The sequence below is a fragment of the Fundulus heteroclitus genome, unplaced genomic scaffold (genome assembly GCF_011125445.2).
Source record: "Fundulus heteroclitus isolate FHET01 unplaced genomic scaffold, MU-UCD_Fhet_4.1 scaffold_63, whole genome shotgun sequence".
Lineage (NCBI taxonomy): Eukaryota > Metazoa > Chordata > Actinopteri > Cyprinodontiformes > Fundulidae > Fundulus > Fundulus heteroclitus.
The window spans coordinates 1,284,145-1,302,182 of NW_023397066.1; the positions used below are offsets into that span (position 1 = coordinate 1,284,145).

Consider the following 18,038-nt stretch of genomic DNA (forward strand, 5'->3'; position numbering starts at 1 on the left):
CAGCACTGCGAGTAAACAAAACAATGAGAAAATAAAAATAATGATGTGGAGGTAAATGAGGTCTGTTCAAACATTTTGATGCTGTGGGACAATTATATAATTTTTTTCTAAGTTTCATCATCGTGTCAAACATTTCTTAATCCATCCATCTTTTTTTCCGACACGCTTATCCCTGTTGGGGTCATGAGGGGTGCTGGTGCCTATCTCCAGCTTTCAATGAGCGAGAGGCGAGGTACAACCTGACAAATCGGCAGTCTATCGCAGATTTCTTAATATAGGTGGTTAATTTTTCTCCACTGATTACTAGGAGCACGTTTGTGTTGCTTTTTGGTTTGTTTCTTGTATAAACCGATCACAACTCTTAGAGAACAGAATAACACCTAGTAACGGGGTTATCAACACCTCCTCACTAAGATGAAAATAAATCCTTACTCAGAGTAGCTCTCAGCAAATATCTGAATCACTCTTAGTGATTCAGATAGTTGCTGAATCACTAAACAATCACTAAAGGCTAAAATAGAAGCTACATGAGAATGTTTGTGAATACGTGCTCTGATCTTTCCAAGCTTTGTCGCCCTGACTGTGGGATGCACTATCTTCCTATGGAGTTTACACTCTTTTAAAAGTTGCTAAAGGTATTTTTATTCCAAGATGTTTTTAGTTAAATTTTTACTTTTCTGATAGTATTGTGTGTTATTTTCTGTATTTTACGTTGCTGTCTATTTTGTTCAATTTGCCCTTTCTTGTGAAGCACTCCGTCTGTAAAAACTATAAATTAAATGTATTTTCTGAGACGATGAAAGCAGCCAGCAGCTTGAGCTGAGCAGCCAATCAGCAGCAGCAGTGTGATCTGTGGGCTGCAGGGGCTGATGGGAGCTCTGAGGAGCTGCTAGAAACCACGTGGCCCTCGTCTGATCTCACAGCTCGTCCTTGTTTGGCCTCAGCTGCATCAGAGCGCCACTTCTCCCCAGGTTCACCAGAGGAAACACCACTGCACAAAATGCTTTTCCTCCCAGCTGCTGCTCTCTGCTGTCTGTGTTCAGGTGAGTGTTTGCAGCCAATCAGGAGCCAGCAAAGCCCACCTGGAGCCACCACTGTCACACTAACCTTCACCTGTCTGTCTGTGTCTCTACAGCGCTGACTGCCATGGCAACACAGCTGCTTCAGGAGGATCTATCTCTGACCAGGAAAAAAGATGAGAGTGTGTCCTTCAGCTGTGGAGCAACTGATCAGTGTGATGGTGATTATGCGTATTGGTACCAGAAGAAAGAATCAGAAACATTTAAGATTATTTTTCGTTATTCTAAGAGTACCTGTGAAATCTTAAAACAGTACAATCATCCCCAGAAGGATGATTTCTCATCAGAGAGAAATCCGATGGGCTGTGCATTGAAAATAAACACAATTAAACTCGATCATAAAGCCTCCTACTACTGCAGCTGTGTGAAGTCTGGCTCCCACAGTGAGAAATTATCCCTGAAACCTGAACAAAAACCTCCAAGTGAACAGATGTCAGACTGTGTTTGTGAGAGAAGAGAGCAGAAAACCACAGGCCAGGCTCCCTGACTTCACCTCCATCTGAGACCAGAGAAATGAGAGATGCACTGAGTTCTAGTTATAAAACTTTGAACATTTACGTAAGCCACTGAATTCAAAAAGGTGACTCCAAACTTTTAATTTATGATATTTCAAAGTTTAACAAATCACAATCTTCTCCTGAATCGTAAATCAAATTAATTCAAATAATTTAAACTTCATGGTTTTGTTAGTGACAAACCAACTTGTTAACAAAGCTGAAGTTGAATCAGCCTACTGACTTAGACCCTATTTGACCCAAGCCCCCATCTCATTATCAAATTTAAGCTGTTAACCCTGTGGTGAATCAGTCACATTTTAAAGGCCCCAGCAGCTGAGACCTAATTTTCCTCATCTTGACATTCTACGTACATAAGCTGGGAATAAATCAAGCTTACTAGAGTGAACAAGGTTTAAGTTAAAAAAAAATGAGGAACATAAATAATATGTTTTTTCAATATGTAAACAAGTTTATATATTGAAAAATGAATACGTTAAATTTAAAAAACTTGAGATTTTATAAGTAAACTAACATTTATTTCTACATAATCACACAAAAGTACCATAAATAGGTACCATCAAGTACCGGTATCGATTCCAAGGTAGCAGGTTTCGCTTCTCTATCAGTTCAAATGTGAAAGGTGCCTATCCCTAGCCACTCCTAAACATTTTCTTTTTCAAAGTAAACACTGCAAAATCACATGAAAATGGCTTTGAAAATACAGGAGAAGCCTCATACTTTGCATATACCTGACTTAACTGCAGCAAATCTGGACTAAATCAGCTGTTTCTAGCAGGCAGTTGTTATGGGAAATAAGGATCACTAATTCCCCGGGTACTTTTTTAATAAAAGGAAACGGTGATTCAATCAAGTTGCAGCTCTTTAATGAGAACCAGAGCAGAGGTCTACCCTGAATCTGTCTATTTTCTTCTCACACTATTTTCTTCTCTACTATATCAGCTGACCAGAGCAGACGTAAGACAAACATCTCAAACCCAGACATTTACAGTCTCACATAGGAAATACGCAAGCTTTGACTTTGATTAACCAGGGTTGAGTGAAGCCGTCTTCTCCCAGAGTACAGCTCTGACATGTTTTGAAGAAGATAGGTCAGAGATGATTTTAATACCTCAAGTTTTAATAATTCCATCAACATTTCCATCTTTTGATTGCAAGATAATATATTATCTATGTAATGAATCTTCAACAGTAATAATCATGGTATGGGCCTTTAATGCATTATGTGCTGGGACACTTGACAATAATTACATGAATTCTACACAAATCACTTTCAACAGACAAAATCATATGTTTGGCATTTGTCTACAATTTTGGGCTAAATTAATAAAGTCCAGGCTGTATTAGATTCCTATGTGCACAATATTCTAATTTACCTTAGACAAGGTAATCTAATTCTATATGCTAATATGGTCAAATATGTCAGTTCTCAACACTAGCCCCTTAAGGTCGCCTATTTGAAACACCACTTATGGACAATACATCCATCGAAAGACATGTAACCAGACCACCTGAACTGTTCTTTGTTTCGATTCTGGTCCACCATCCCAGGCCTAACTCCTTTCGCCCTGTTTGGGTTGTTTTTAGTTGGATTCTAGCCCCACATCCTGAGCCTCCCTCCGCCCACCCTGTCTAGGTTGTTTTATCTTTTGGATATTTGGACTTGTGGTTTTTCTTCTGAGGTCATCTAGAATCCGACCTTGAGGAGAGGGTGCTGTCATGGTACATCTTTTGCTCTGGACAGTTTCCCTGTCTTTTTCCATCTCACATTCAGCCCAGATCACTGCCACCTGCCGCCTCTAATTAAGGTTACTCAATCCACCTGTCCACCAATCTACATAAACCCTCTTCAGTCTGCTCTTCCCCGCCGGAACGTCTTCGTCATTTTACCTTCTGCCTACCCACGTTGCACCAGCCTGCCCTCGTCGTTGGTTTCCCCGCCTGCCTTGGCTCCTTCACGTCCGCCTACCTTGGTTCCACCATCCTCTAGCTGCAGTCAGTTACTGCCTTCTGGTACTTGTCACCCAGAACGCATCATTTTTCAATAAAACTCTTAAATGTGGCTCTGTGCGTGGCTGAATTCAGGTTCAACAGATCAGACCCTGACAATTATGTTATCTGGAAAATTTTGGATCTGGTCAGGATGGCAGAACGATTGCAGGACATGCAGAACGTGCTAATAAGTGGAAAAAACCTTGAAGAAGCAACTGTTGGGTGAAGGTTGATTAGAACAGCAATGGCACCCTACATTGGAGACTCTGGTATGGATAACATTTTCAAAAGGTCTTTGCAAAAATGCTTTACTTTACAGGTGGACTTGACATGAATGGTTTCTGAAATGTAACCTGGATAGGTTTGTGTTTTGGAGAACTCAGCTACAGCATACTCTAAGGCTACGTTCACACTGAAGGTCTTAATGCTCAATTCCGATTTGTTTTTTGTGAAATCAGATTTTTTTGCGTGGTCGTTCACATTTCCAAGTATATGCGACTTGTATGTGATCTCCTGTGTGAACTGAATGCGTTCAACCTAAGTGTCCCGCATGCGCACTCGAGGACGCGATGACATCACACGTAGCAAGCATCCTCAGTGTTTGCGGAAGTAAACATGGATTATAATGCTGGTGCGCATTTTGCGGTCATTCATTTATTTTCTAACCGGAGCTTTCCCTCCATTGACTGCTCTTCTCATTATAGTCCGCTATGGGTGTTGTCTTTCTTCCCGTTTCTGCATAGCAGGATGCAGAATATTGACGTTTGTCGAGTATTGGTGACGTACAGGTCGGATGAATGCGACCCGGCCGTACAGACACAGCTTGCATTTGAAAAGATCAGATACGTATCGGATTCAGGACCAAATATCCAAGTGGCCTAGGTCGCATTTGAAAAAATCCGATCTGTGTTGTTCAGACTGTCATGAAAAGATCAGATCCAGGTCGCATATGGGCAAAAAAAACGAAATTGGGTCATTTCAGGTTGCAGTGTGAACGTAGCCCTAGACCCTAAATGAAAGAACATTTGAATATGGAAATCCATCAGCATGCATCTTGGCATAACTGAGAATTGATAGCAGGACACTTAACAGGACATGATGTACTGTCCTGTGTAAGGAACCGAGACTGGACCCAGTAAACAACCAAGACAAGGTCAGTGACGCTTTCAAGTGTTTATTTAATGGCGGTAGCACGGCAACCCGAGCGGCTCACGTCTGCAGGAACCCTGGAGGCAGAGCAGCTGGTTAATGACCAGGAAATGCTGGCGTATGATGGACAGAGGAGTAGGCACTAACCTGGAGAGTCGGGTAATCCGAGCGCCGGCTAGTAACGAGGAAGCGGGGGAGAGAAACGGGGGTCCGGGGAAGGAGCCGAGGGGTTAGAAGTCCAGAGAGGGTCCAGAGAAGGATCCAGAGCGGGTCGGGTCCAGTCCAGGTCCTTAGTCCGGCTGAGTTCAGAGGCTCACAGGGGTTAGTCAGATGCGGTTACTCACAAACAGATCGGGGTCGGGCAACAGGCAGGCAGTCCAGATTCAGAGGTCCAGGATGAGTCCAGGCTGATGCAGAGGACCACGGGCTGATCGGTGGGTGTCCAGACAGGCAACAGAGCTTGAAAGGGGTTAGGCAGACTCAGAGACAAAAAAACAGATCAGGTCGGGCAACAAACAGGCAGGCAGATAATAGAGAATGCTGGATAGTCTCACCGAGGTGGCACAAGACGTTCTGGCACTTTTGCTTGGACAGAAGGCTGATTAAATACAGCTGGAGACAGGTGGATCAGATGAAGGCTGATTGAGGACTTGGCAGAATTTGGGCAGTTGTGTAGGGTGGATGATCAGCCCAGCAAAAGTACTGAAATCATTACATCCTGAGCTAACTACTCTGCTTCATGATTCAGTCTGGGAGAAGGCATAAACGTAGCTGCTCCAAGAAGATGATGGGGAGAGACATTTCACACAGAGGGGGTGTGGAGACACCCAGGACCCACGCTGCTCTGGTTTGAAGCAATTCTAAACTCACCACAGGTGGTGAACGTGTTTCGATGGCCAAGGCACGAAGGACCAGGTGGGACACAGCAGAGAAGACGTGGTCGACCCACATGGATTAAGTGAAAGCCGAACATTGACTTTAAACTCTTTGGGGTGTGCTGGGGATGCCCAAAGAAGAAGCAACAGAAAGAAACATTCTTTGCTTTATAGTCACAAGGTTTGTCCTGACTGGATCCATGCACAAACACACTGAGAAGTAGAGACACTAGAAGAATCTTAAGCCAACTGTTTATGCGCGATTACATACATTTTTGCCATATGCTCTGACCATGGCTGAAATACTTTCTTCATGTTGCCTCCTTGATGCACTGACCTGGTTACCTTATATCACTATTTTATGTCATCCAACTGTCCTCGTCCACTGAATTACATGATCCTATTAAATTTTATGTGTTATTCAATTCAATTCAATTTTATTTATATAGCGCCAAATCATGAAACATGTCATCTCAAGGCACTTTACAAAGTCAAGTTCAATCATATTATACAGATTGGGTCAGATTATACAGATTGGTCAAAAATGTCCTATATAAGGAAACCAGTTGATTGCATCAAAGTCCCGACAAGCAGCATTCACTCCTGGGGAACCGTAGAGCCACAGGAAGAGTCATCTGCATTGTACATGGCTTTGCTGCAATCCCTCATACTGAGCAAGCATGAAGCGACAGTGGGAAGAAAAACCACCCATTAACGGGAAAAAAAAACCTCCGGCAGAACCGGGCTCAGTATGAACGGTCATCTGCCTCGACCGACTGGGGTTACAGAAGACAGAACAGAGACACAACAAGAGAAACAAAAAAGCACAGAAGCACACATTGATCTAGTAATCTGTTCTACATTAGATGGTAGTAGCGGGTGAGCCGTCTTCTCTGGATGATGTCACAGTTAACAGAACGCCAGACCAGGTGTACCTACTATGAAGAGAAAAGAGAGAGAACAGAAAGTTAAAGCAGAAATGACAACACATAATGCATAATTGAAGAACAGTAGAACTCAATATAGTGAGAAAATTAGATCCTGATATACTCCAGTAACCTAAGCCTATAGCAGTAAAACTATAAAGGTAGCTGAGAGTAACATGAGTCACTAGTTATAATTTTTGTCAAAAAGAAAAGTTTTAAGCCTAGTCTTAAAAGTAGACAGGGTGTCTGCCTCACGGACCAAAACTGGGAGTTGGTTCCACAGAAGAGGAGCCTGATAGCTAAAGGATCTGCCTCCCATTCTACTTTTAGAGACTCTAGGAACCACCAGCAGACCTGCGGTCTGAGAGCGAAGTGCTCTGTTAGGAACATACGGGGTAATCAGAGCTCTGATATATGATGGAGCTTGATTATTAAGGGCTTTATACGTTAGAAGAAGAATTTTAAATTCTATTCTTGATTTAACAGGAAGCCAATGAAGGGAAGCTAAAATTGGAGAAATATGATCCCTCTTGTTGATTTTCATCAGAACTCTTGCTGCAGCATTTTGGATCAGCTGAAGGCTTTGAACTGCATTTTGTGGACTTCCTGATAGTAAAGAATTACAATAGTCCAGCCTTGAAGTAACAAATGCATGGACCAGTTTTTCAGCATCACTCCTGGACAGAATGTTTCTAATTTTGGCGATATTCCGGAGGTGAAAAAAGGAAACTCTGGAAACCTGTTTAATATGGGATTTAAATGACATGTCTTGGTCAAAAATAACACCAAGATTTTTTACTTTATTACCAGAGGCCAGATTAATAGTTATGACAATCATAATGTGATTTTATTTATTTTGATCAGTATGATTGTATGATAAAGAATGGGAACAGTCTGCTTTAGATCCACACGTCAAGAGCTATGGTGTATGCAATCTTTTTGCTATGACTTAGGAATAACCAGGATCTAATTGGCACTAAAAAGCCTTAAAATACTTGTTAATGGTAATTTTCAGATTCAATTTGTAGTCTTCTGGCTCAGTTTGGCCTGAAATCTCTTAGATGGGAAGGTGTTTTCTGGTGGAGACAGGCCCAACCTAACCTGCAACGCCCAGTATTGGTACTCTTGAGTTTGTAAGTTTGTAAGTGATGAATGTTTGTAATGATGAATTGTTGAGTAGAGGACCAGGTAGGAGCCTTTTGGGAGTCAGGGAAGAGTAGAGGGATTCAGCCAAGTTAGTGAATAGGTGTAGCTTACCTAGTCTAATTTAAAACTAAAATACTGTGGGCATAGGAACCTAAAACAGGCGTTATATAATTAGTTGAACCCTAAATTGTAATAAATGCTAAAATATATGCTAATGTTGAATTGTGAATTGTTCATGGGATTCAAGCATGCTTCCCTTGATTTTTTCAGGTGATTTAATGGAACTGCTTTTGTTGTGCTGTGCCTTTTTTGGTACTTTGTGCGGGGGGGGGGGGGGACTGAGTTGACATACTTAGAATTGACATCATGGACTAATTATGGAGAAGGAGTCAGCCTCGTCACTGATGTCATATGTTATACCCACTTCCAGGGTGTGAAAACTTTGTTTTATATAATGGTTACATAAGTGATGATCGGGGCTGTCCGTTTCCTGTATTGACTTATGTATGATAGTCTAGTACTGAAGCTGTACACATCCATCTGCCTTGTTTAAATATGTTAAAGTATAGTATCTGTTTTGAGTGTCATTCCTTCAAAACCTTTATGCAGGAAGTGGAGTTCATTGACGGGAAAAGACCTCGGTTCCACCAAGCTGTTTAACTGCCAACATGGAGCTGAAAGTTATAACCAGACCCAATGGCACAATCAAAGCAGTAACGAAAGATCAGCGCTCAGGAGGCTTTAGCATTGCTACAGAGCATGTCTGACTGTGAATCTGATGGTGGAGAAGTGGGCAACCTCAGACTGAAAATGTCACTGATCCATCAAGTGATGAGGATTCAGCTACTCCTGCCCCAGTAAATTCTCCCCTCCAAAGACGCACCAGAGAGAGGTGGTCTTGTGCTATACAAATAAATTTGCCTTGCCTTTGGACAACCTCTCTTGGAAATACAATGTAATTCAAAATCTGTGTGGACATTTTGGTTTACCCTGTTTTGTTATGACTTTGTTATGTTTAATTTATATTCTGTTTGAGTTTTTCAGTTGCTCCAGTCCCTTGGCTGAGGAATCAGCAGGTGACCAAGGGGCTGAGTTGATTTGGTCCATACCACGTCAGTGCTATGGGGGGAATTGAGGTTTTGTGTCATTCGGTTTAGTCAGGCTTGTGTATGTTTTGCCCCATGTGATTCTCTTGTAGACTGATCGGCCACTATTTAAGTTCTCCTTTGTCTCATTAAGGCAGGTCAGTTTGTTTGAGTTAGTTCAATACTGTTACCAGTTATTTTGATTAGTTTGTGCTCCTTTGACCTCTTTTCGGGATCCATTTCTGTACTTGTTACATTTTATCTTTTTTGTGGGTTAAATAAAACAACCTGTTTTGTGGATATACACCTGTGCCTGACTCTCATTACTGCTTGGTCCATCACATTCCAGTGTTTCTATGTTTAGCTGCCTCTCCTACATGATTGGGGAAAATCAGATGCGTTATAGCTGCCAATAACATCCTATTTTCTCTACATTATTGATGCAATTCTGCTTCTCTCCAGGACAAACTCGTTGAAGATGTTGCTGCTACTAACAATATCTTTCACTACGGATTGTATTGCTGGCTGTGTGTTTAGCTGAGTTGTCTTCCTTCATAAAGGCATTACAGGACCTACTGTTGCCATTTACTCAGTCTGTATCCACTGTGAAGCATCCTTAGACATAAACTGCTACTCTGAAAGTTGTTTCTACAACCTGCTCCTTTCAGACTGCTGCGTTGGCAATAAACAGTGACTGTTGTGTTTTATTTAGTGAGCTGTCCTCTAACATGTCCAACACTGTCCTCCAGCTACAGGCACACTGCAGCTACATCATTCCCCAAAAGGGATTTTACTTCCTGTGAGTCCAGCTCTGTTTTCCTGATGTATTTAGATTCCCAACTCAGACGCAGCTCTCTCTCTGCTTCATGACACCTTCAGCTTCCAGGAAACCACAGACCACCAAGCAGCATTCATGATCTCAGGAGATTTCAGCAGCTGCAGCTCAGACTGAACACACTGAAGACTTTCAGCCAGACAACATGCCAACAAAGAAGGAAACACACTGGCATAGATGAGAGGCTTCATCCAGGATGTCTGCAGAGCTTCCTTCACTCCTACTTTGGACCTTCAGAGCACATTTCTGATGTTCTGCCAAGGATCCAGACAGGAGCTCAGAGCAACTTCTCCAAGACAGTTCAGCTCTGATCTCCTGAACATGAGCTCATGTTCCACCACTGCTTGCTTCTCATTCAGACACTTTTTACATCTGCATCCAGTCATGAAGAAGCAGCAAACTTTCCTCCACTTGATCCTAAGGACAACATGAAGATGTGAACTAACTCCCAGATCCAGTCCATGTGGACTAAAGTAGTGGAGCGAGCCACTGACTGACATCAGCATCAGAACCATGCTGCTAGTGTGGCTGAAAGAAAAGAGAAGAAGAGACGGTCATGTTGATGTGAACATTAGAGAAAGACATGATGGAGCTGAAAGCTGATCCTGCTTCATCATCTGGACTGCTTCTCCTCAGCCGAGCCATTCAGCAGCAGACGGCTTCTGGTAGCAGTCTTTGTCCCTGTGTGGAGGATACTGCTACCATCTGTGCTTCTGGAAGCAGCTGGATGGAACAGGTAAGAACCAACATTTATTGTTTGATTGGACAAGTTCACATGTGTTTAAAGTCACTTTCTGCTGCTTCAGGATTTACATGTTAGTTTTTATCATTAGGAGAGAATTCACCATGAAAAGATCAAGAATTTAGGAGAAATATGTAAAAATAAGTCTCTGAACTATTTAATAAAATACTATTTTTATAATTTCAGAAATATTAAACACTGAAAATCTTCAGTAACTCTGATCCTGTAATATCTGCTAATATTGTTGATAAAAGTCTAATTAGGGTAAAATCTTCTTTAAACATTTACTAACAGCTAAAACTCAGTGTTACATGAAGCTGAGAGAGAAAAACTGAAGATAATCAGACTGAAAAACAGCAGAAAGGTTTTTGTATCAGTCCTTCTCACTGTGGGAAGAATACCTCTTTGGTTCTGGAACCAAGCTGTTTGTAGGTAAGAACCAACATTTATTGTTTCATTATTGAAGTTAAAATGTGTTTAAAGTCACTTTCTGCTGCTTTAGGATTTATATGTTTGTTTTTATCAGTAAGAGAAAATTCACCATAAACATATAAATAATTTGGGAAAAACATGTAAAATGTCTCTGAACGATTAGCAATAAACTTTTTTCTATTTTAACAAATATTAGACACTGAAAACCTTGAGTAACTCTGACCCTATAATATCTTCTAAAATCGTTAATTAAAGTCTAATTACTGTAAAATCTTCTTTAAACATTTACTAACAGCTAAAACTCAGTGTTACATGAAGCTGAGAGAGAAAAACTGAAGATAATCAGACTGAAAAACAGCAGAAAGGTTTTTGTAGCAGTCATTCTCACTGTGATATGAATCCATCTTCGGTTCAGGAACAAAACTCTTTGTAGGTAAGAACCAACATTTATTGTTTCATTATAGAAATGAAAAAGGTGTTTAAATCCCTCTCTGCTACTTCAGGATTTACGGGGACCTTTACTTTCATTAGACTAAAAACATTTCTGTAAAACTAAACTTTTTTTTTACTTCTAATCCTGATGCTAAAAGGATTTAAGGTTTATTTATTTAAAATTGGTCAGATCTGATGGTTTTGAGAAAACAAAGGAAGGATAACTTTTGAGGCAACAGACGATGAAAGTGAAAGATATATATATATACTTTGTAAAAAATAATTTATAAAATATAACCTGGAGCCCCAAGAAGGATTAATTTTTTTAAGTTAAGTAAGGAAATAAAACACAGCGTGATATTTGATATAACTGTTTATCTATTTAATGATGGTGGATTGTGAGAGGCACCAGCTCCCCGCCGGCCTGCAAGTAGAAATCATTAAAGATGATTAATTAAATGGATCAAAATGAATATAACGGTGATGTTCCCCTGAGGTTCTCTGGAGATGGGTCCAACTTCTGGAGAGAACTTTGTTCTGGACTGATGAGTAGTTTAGTGATCAGATAAAATACGTGTTGCTGAAAATGAGCGCCTAACAGATCTCTTCTTTTTTATTTACTTTTACTCTCAGATCAAATACATTTTAATCTGAAATAAAAAGTAATACGAAAAATAAACGAACAAGTGTTTTAAGTTATTGTTTATTTATAATAACTTTTTACTCCATAAACACAATAACCGGTTGTTCCACCATCGAGTTTTTTTGATATCTGGTTCTGAGTCTTTAACGTCACTGTGGAGGAGTTTGGACCCGCTCTGCTTTGAAGAACTGTTTTAATTCAGACGCATTGAAGGGTTTTCTATAATTAACGGCCCTGTAGGGTCACAGCACAGAACCTCAATCCTATTTAAGTCAAGGCTTTGACTAGGCCATAACTGTAGATTTATTAATTCTCATGATTTATTATTAAATATTTTATTTTTTAAGCATTCAGAGATGGACTTTCTGGTCTTTTTTGGGATTATTGTTCTATCAGTTCCAGCAAGTCGTCCAGGTCTTAAAGCATCAAAGCAGTCCCAGACCATCACACCACCAGCACCGTGTTTGACTGGAGGTCTGATGTTCTGGTTCTGAAATGCTGTCAGTTTTACACCAGATAAAGAGACGCCCAGGTTCCTAAATGTTCAACCTTTGTCTCATCAGTGCACAGGATATTTTAGAAACCAGGATGTTTTTTGGTTAATGTGAAATGGGCCCTTTTGTTCTTTTGGGTCAGTATGTTTCTAGTTATCAATCTTTACCAGTCAGGCCGTTTTGGTTCAGTCTCTCTGTCCTATTGTTGAATCGTGACCTCTGACCTTAACTGAGGCAGTGAGGCCTGCAGAGCTTAAGATGTTGTTCTGGGTTCCTCTGGGACCTCCAAGATGAATTGGGACATGACGTGTTGCTGTTTGAGGTCTTTTACTAAAATAATCCATCCATCCATCTTCTGACCCGCTTAATCCCTCATGGGGTCGCGGGGGTTGCTGGTGCCTATCTCCAACGTTCATTGGGTTCACCCTGGACAGGTCGCCAGTCTTTCGCAGGGCAACACAGAGACAGACAGGACAAACAACCATTCTCACACACACTCACACCTAAGGAGAATTTAGAGAAGCCAATTAACCCAACAGTCATGTTTTTGGACTGTGGGAGGAAGCCGGAGAGAACCCAGCACATGAAAGAAGTGCACCACTGTGCAGCCCTTAAAATAATCCATTTATAATAAATTAAATCTTCCCCTTCAAACAGTTTTTTGGATTTTCTCAGTTTATCTTAACCTGATATTAAAATGTTTAGTTAAGTGTGTTAGTTTAACTGACTTAAAAAAAGCTGAAAAAAAGTTAAAAGAAATAATGAATATTATGGCATGATAAAAAAAAAAAACAATGCCACATATCGCCACAGATCCCTGGACAGTGTTCTGTTTGTCCCACTTTCATCAGGTAAACAATTCAGAATCATTAAATCAAAAACGATAAGACTTAAAAACATAAACATTTCCTTTTCCTAAAGCCGTGAGGGCTATCGTCCCTTACTGGGAATAAAATAAACCACCCGCCCAGTTTATAATCTGTTACATGTTAACAAACATGCTGCTGGTTCCACAGATTCTTTATCTGATTAAGAAATTTAATCAGAAATTAAATCACCTGCTGATGCCTATTTGCACACTTATAGCCTCTCAGGAGGTGTCTGTCTGGTCCATTCGTGCAAATTGCAGAGTTTTTTTTAATATTGCTCTGGGAATCGACTGCCGCTGTTCTTTTATTTCAATCTGAAAAACTCAGAGAAAGAAATGGCAATTAGAAGGATTTTATTGACACAATATTTTAAGTCTTTGGCGCTCAGACCTCGGCAGGAACATTAATGCTGAATTATACTTTAATATGCATAAGTAAATGTATGAGAACAGGGATGTTCCCCCCAGGTCTGAAACTGGTGGTGGAGTGGAGATAGAAGAAGTTTGTTCAGTCCATATGGTGATCTGTTTAAGATAGATGTCCAACTTGATAAACACAGGTTTGCATGAACTGTCCATGATGAGCAAGCTTGAAGCGACTGTGGAGAGGAAAAACTCCCCTTTGGGAAGAAACCTCTGGCAGAACCGGGCCCAACATGGTGGTCTTCTGCCGGACCAATAACGGGGTGATAGGGAGTGATGAAGACTGAAGGGAGAAAACACTCTGATGGGTTGAGGATGGAGGAACGTCTTGGAAGCTAGATGAACTCAGCTATGATGGTGGAGAAAAGGGTTGGGGGTGGGTTGGATCGGACATTTGATTCGTAATCTGACATGATGCGAAGCTGTTTGCGCTTGCTGGTTAGCAGGCTGAGACGTGGATTTGAAGTTGCTTTTAAGATGAGCGCGGGATGCTGATTGGCTTCATGGAGGTGCGGTTCGTAGCGGATTGGCTCACATCAGAGGCGTATCGGCCTCTGATTGAATGGAGGCAGGCGATGAGTTTCTTCGATTGAACTTGCGCTTCAGCTTCATTTTAAACTGTAACATTTCATTATCTGAATACTCCATTCTATCAGTTATAGGTTCCTCCTTCTGTTGTACAGCTTAACTTTAAATTTGACTTGTTTCACATTGTGGTTTTGCCTTTCTGAGGGTTTTCTCTAGAAAAGGTTATTCTTTGTTTCCCCATGGATGAGTTTGATTACTATCTGTGTGTTTTGTGCATTTAGAGCTGATGTCTCACCAAAATTGTAATTTGGCTGCAAAATGAAAATAAAGATTGTTGATTGTTTGTTTATATAAACCATAGTTGAGAAGATTTACAGAATGTTAAAAATACAGAAATCCATCCATCCATCCATCCATCCATTTTCCGAACCGCTTTATCCCTCATGGGGTCACGGGGGTTGTTGGTGCCAATCTCCAGCGTTCACTGGGCGAGAGGCGGGGTACACCCTGGACAGGTCGCCAGTCTGTCGCAGGGCAACACAGATACAGACAGGACAAACAACCATTCACGCACACACTCACACCTAAGGACAATTTAGAGAAGCCAATTAACCTAACAGTCATGTTTTTGGTCTGTGGGAGGAAGCCGGAGTACCCAGAGAGAACCCACGCATGCACAGGGAGAACATGCAAACTCCATGCAGAAAGACCCAGGGGTGTACTCCTGGGTCTTTCTGCATGGAGAAAGACCCTGGGTCTTTCAAAAATACAGAAATATCAAGTATAAATCCGTTATATACATAAAGCTCTTCAGGTAAAAATAAAATAAAAATATTATTAGATTAAACCTTTCACTCCCTTCAATTTATATATATTGAAATGATGCAACATAAATGAGGCAACAGGTTTTATTAGATGCACAAAATGGTTTTGAAGAAATGCTTTATGGTACTTTGGTGATCCGAAACATTTAAATTTCATGTCAAACGACCCTGAACAAATCTGTAAATACTTTTTCCAGCTCTGTAATTTCAAGGACCAGAGCTGGAAGCTGCTGACTCTGTGTCTGTGCTGCTTGTTGCTGCTGTCTTCAGGTAAAAAACCGGTGAAGAAGCCTGAGGTGACTGTGTGTCCGGTGAAAACAGAAGCTGCTGAAGAGGGAAAGACGGCTCTGATGTGTCTGGCCTCCAGCATGTTTCCTCCTCTGGTCCAGATCTCCTGGAAAAGACAGGAGCAGAACAGCAAACAGGAGAAGCCGATCCCTGCTGAGGAGAAAGAAAAGAAGCTCAGCGGGTCAAGAAGTTCTGCCAGCATCAGGCTGGTTAATGATGATGCTCTCTATGATTATGAATACATCTGTGAAGTTCAGCATGAAACTGGCAAAGTTATAAACCAAACCCAGCTCCAAGGTATAAAAGGCAGAACACGAGTTCAGCAGAGATTCAGTTAAATGTTGGTCATTTCACACTATGACTGAACTGCTGGACTTCTTTTCTTCCAGGACTTCCAGCTCCAACAACAAGGTCTCCACCATCAGCAGCACCTCCAGGTCCTGATCCAGCAGCAGCTTCTGTCCCTCCTCAGCTGCCAGTGAAGCTGCCAGTGTCCTTCCAGTCTGAGTGCAGGGTGAAGCTGCTCTGCCTGCTCTACACAGTGCTGATAGTCAAGAGTCTGGTGTACTGCTGTGGACTCTCTCTGCTGATGATGCTCACAAACCAGGGACCGTCCACCACCTGAACACACGCTGACTCTCTGCTTTCTCTCCAGCTTTCAGCACCATCACATCTCTGCAATTTATCACATTTATCACTTTCATCAGTATTCACAATGTTATTAAGGATAGAGTGGAGAAAGTAAAGCTTGGTTTCATTTTGCTTCGTTTTTGTCAATGATTTCTTCTTATTTTGAATTTTTCATACAGTGTAAACACAGAATTTTGTAGGTTCTGCACATTCAGTGTTTTAATAAACTCAAATATATCCCTGTTGTGTACGGAGCCCCTAAAGGGACATTGAAGGGGAAAAGTACTTTGTGGTGCGCACCACAAAGTATTTTTTTCCCTTCAATGTCCCTTTAGGGGCTCCGTACACAATTTCTCTATTTTACAACATTTAAATTATGTGAATTTAATCAAACAAGAATAAACAACTTTCTTCCTGCATAAACATGTCTGATCAACAAATCTATGTAAAGTATCAGTAAAGGGTTTACCAGCAGGTTCAACTGGTTGTTCTCTGATCATTTAGTTTTTGTCTGAATCTCCTCATGGTGAGAATGTAAACCTCTACGCTGATGACACTGTTGTTTCCACACATGAACAAACAGCAGAGAGAGCTGCTTTGAAGCTCCTGCTGCTAAAAACAAGCATCCAGAGGTTTGATAATCAGGACTGAAGTCTGAATGTTGGCTTCATGAGGGCCGTGTTCATCAGGAGCTGAAGTAGTTTCATCAGCTGGAGCTCAGGGAGTCAGAGGGATTCAGCAGGAGAACAATGAGGATTAATGATGATGGTTCTGGAAATGAACTACTGAGGCCTTCACCTTACAATTATTTAGCTGTAACGTTAATTTAAATAAAAACACATCATGTTTACAGGAAGCACAAACAAACCACAGAGGCAGAGGATAGATGATGAGTTTGTTGAGCAGCAGATATGAATCTGTTCTCAGTGGTTATTAGGGCAGAACAAACTGCTGACAGCCAATCAGACTTCCGTTTCAGCAGCTGTGTGGGTTTGTTCTCTGCAGCCTTCACACTGTTAGCTGTGGCTTTTCACTTTAATAACACAATGACAGTTACAAGCATCGGCTGAGCTGAGAGAATCAGTCCAGGAAGCACCTGTGATCTTCATCAGGGAGAGAAACAGTTCAGACCCTGAACTCAGAGCTGATCAGACTGAAAACAGCTCAATCTGTGGTAATTAGTTAAAAAAAATAAACTTGCATCCAACGTTTGATCAGAATTTTCTGTATTTTCTGATGGTGCAACAGGAGAGATTTTATTTTGCAGGAACAAACAAAGCAGCCGACTGTATTTCTGTTCTCACTGATCAGAGCAACACAAACCACACTGAGAAAAACACACAAACCACCGACACAAACAAGTCTGTTGTTGCGTTCCTCTGAAGACCACAGCAGAACCAGACGGCCATGTTGGTTCTGCTCCGTTCTAGTTTCAGTCGCTGAATAAAAACCTCCTGCAGAGTCATCAGAGGAGTCTGGACGTTTCTATCAGAGCTGATCTTTGGTTTAGTTCACTTCAGACTGGTTTGCTCTCAGTGGATCTGCTCTCCACTGCTTTCTATCAAACTTATCTGATAAAGTCTTCAGAGTCACTGCTGACAGCTTTTAGTTCTTCAGTTACTCTCATGTTTACTGGAGTCCCTCAGAGCTAAGTGTTCGGCCCTGTTATTTACCATGTTCGCCCTTAATCTTAACATTGTTCCACTGATTGCTATTGTCTCATTAGAACCTAAAATCAGAACAATCTGGGTTCTCTGCTTTTCTGTCTTCCTAACATTTAGAACCAGATTATTTCCAAGAACTAAACACAGATCAGACTAAAGTCAGTTCTAGTGGATCTAATTGTTATCTAACAATCACGCCTTAACCAGCAAAAAGCTTTCAGAGGGAAACTTGGCAGATGTTTCTGATCAGTAGCTGAACTTTAACTAGAACATTAGGGATCTTGTTTGGTCCTGCTGTTTATTGCACAACTTAATTTAAGGTTACCACCTTACATGTCAGAACCCTGAACCCGTCATTCTGAACCTCACCTCCCTCAGATCAGACTCAGCTGATGGTTGAAGATCCAAGACCAAGATTTACAACAAAGAGATCCACGTTTTTACTGCTTTATCCTCAAGAACGTTGAA

The 18,038-nt window shown here is 41.1% G+C and overlaps 1 protein-coding gene across 1 annotated transcript; it reads left to right on the forward strand.

Annotated features, from left to right (window-relative positions):
- The first annotated feature begins 801 nt into the window (after positions 1–801).
- LOC118561431 lies at positions 802–16,200 on the forward strand. The gene is made up of 5 exons (XM_036133522.1): positions 802–1,043; positions 1,136–1,453; positions 10,741–10,776; positions 15,259–15,573; positions 15,666–16,200. The coding sequence occupies exons 1-5, from the start codon at positions 1,001–1,003 to the stop codon at positions 15,899–15,901; spliced, it is 948 nt and encodes a 315-aa protein (XP_035989415.1). The 5' UTR covers positions 802–1,000; the 3' UTR covers positions 15,902–16,200.
- Positions 16,201–18,038: the final 1,838 nt, after the last annotated feature.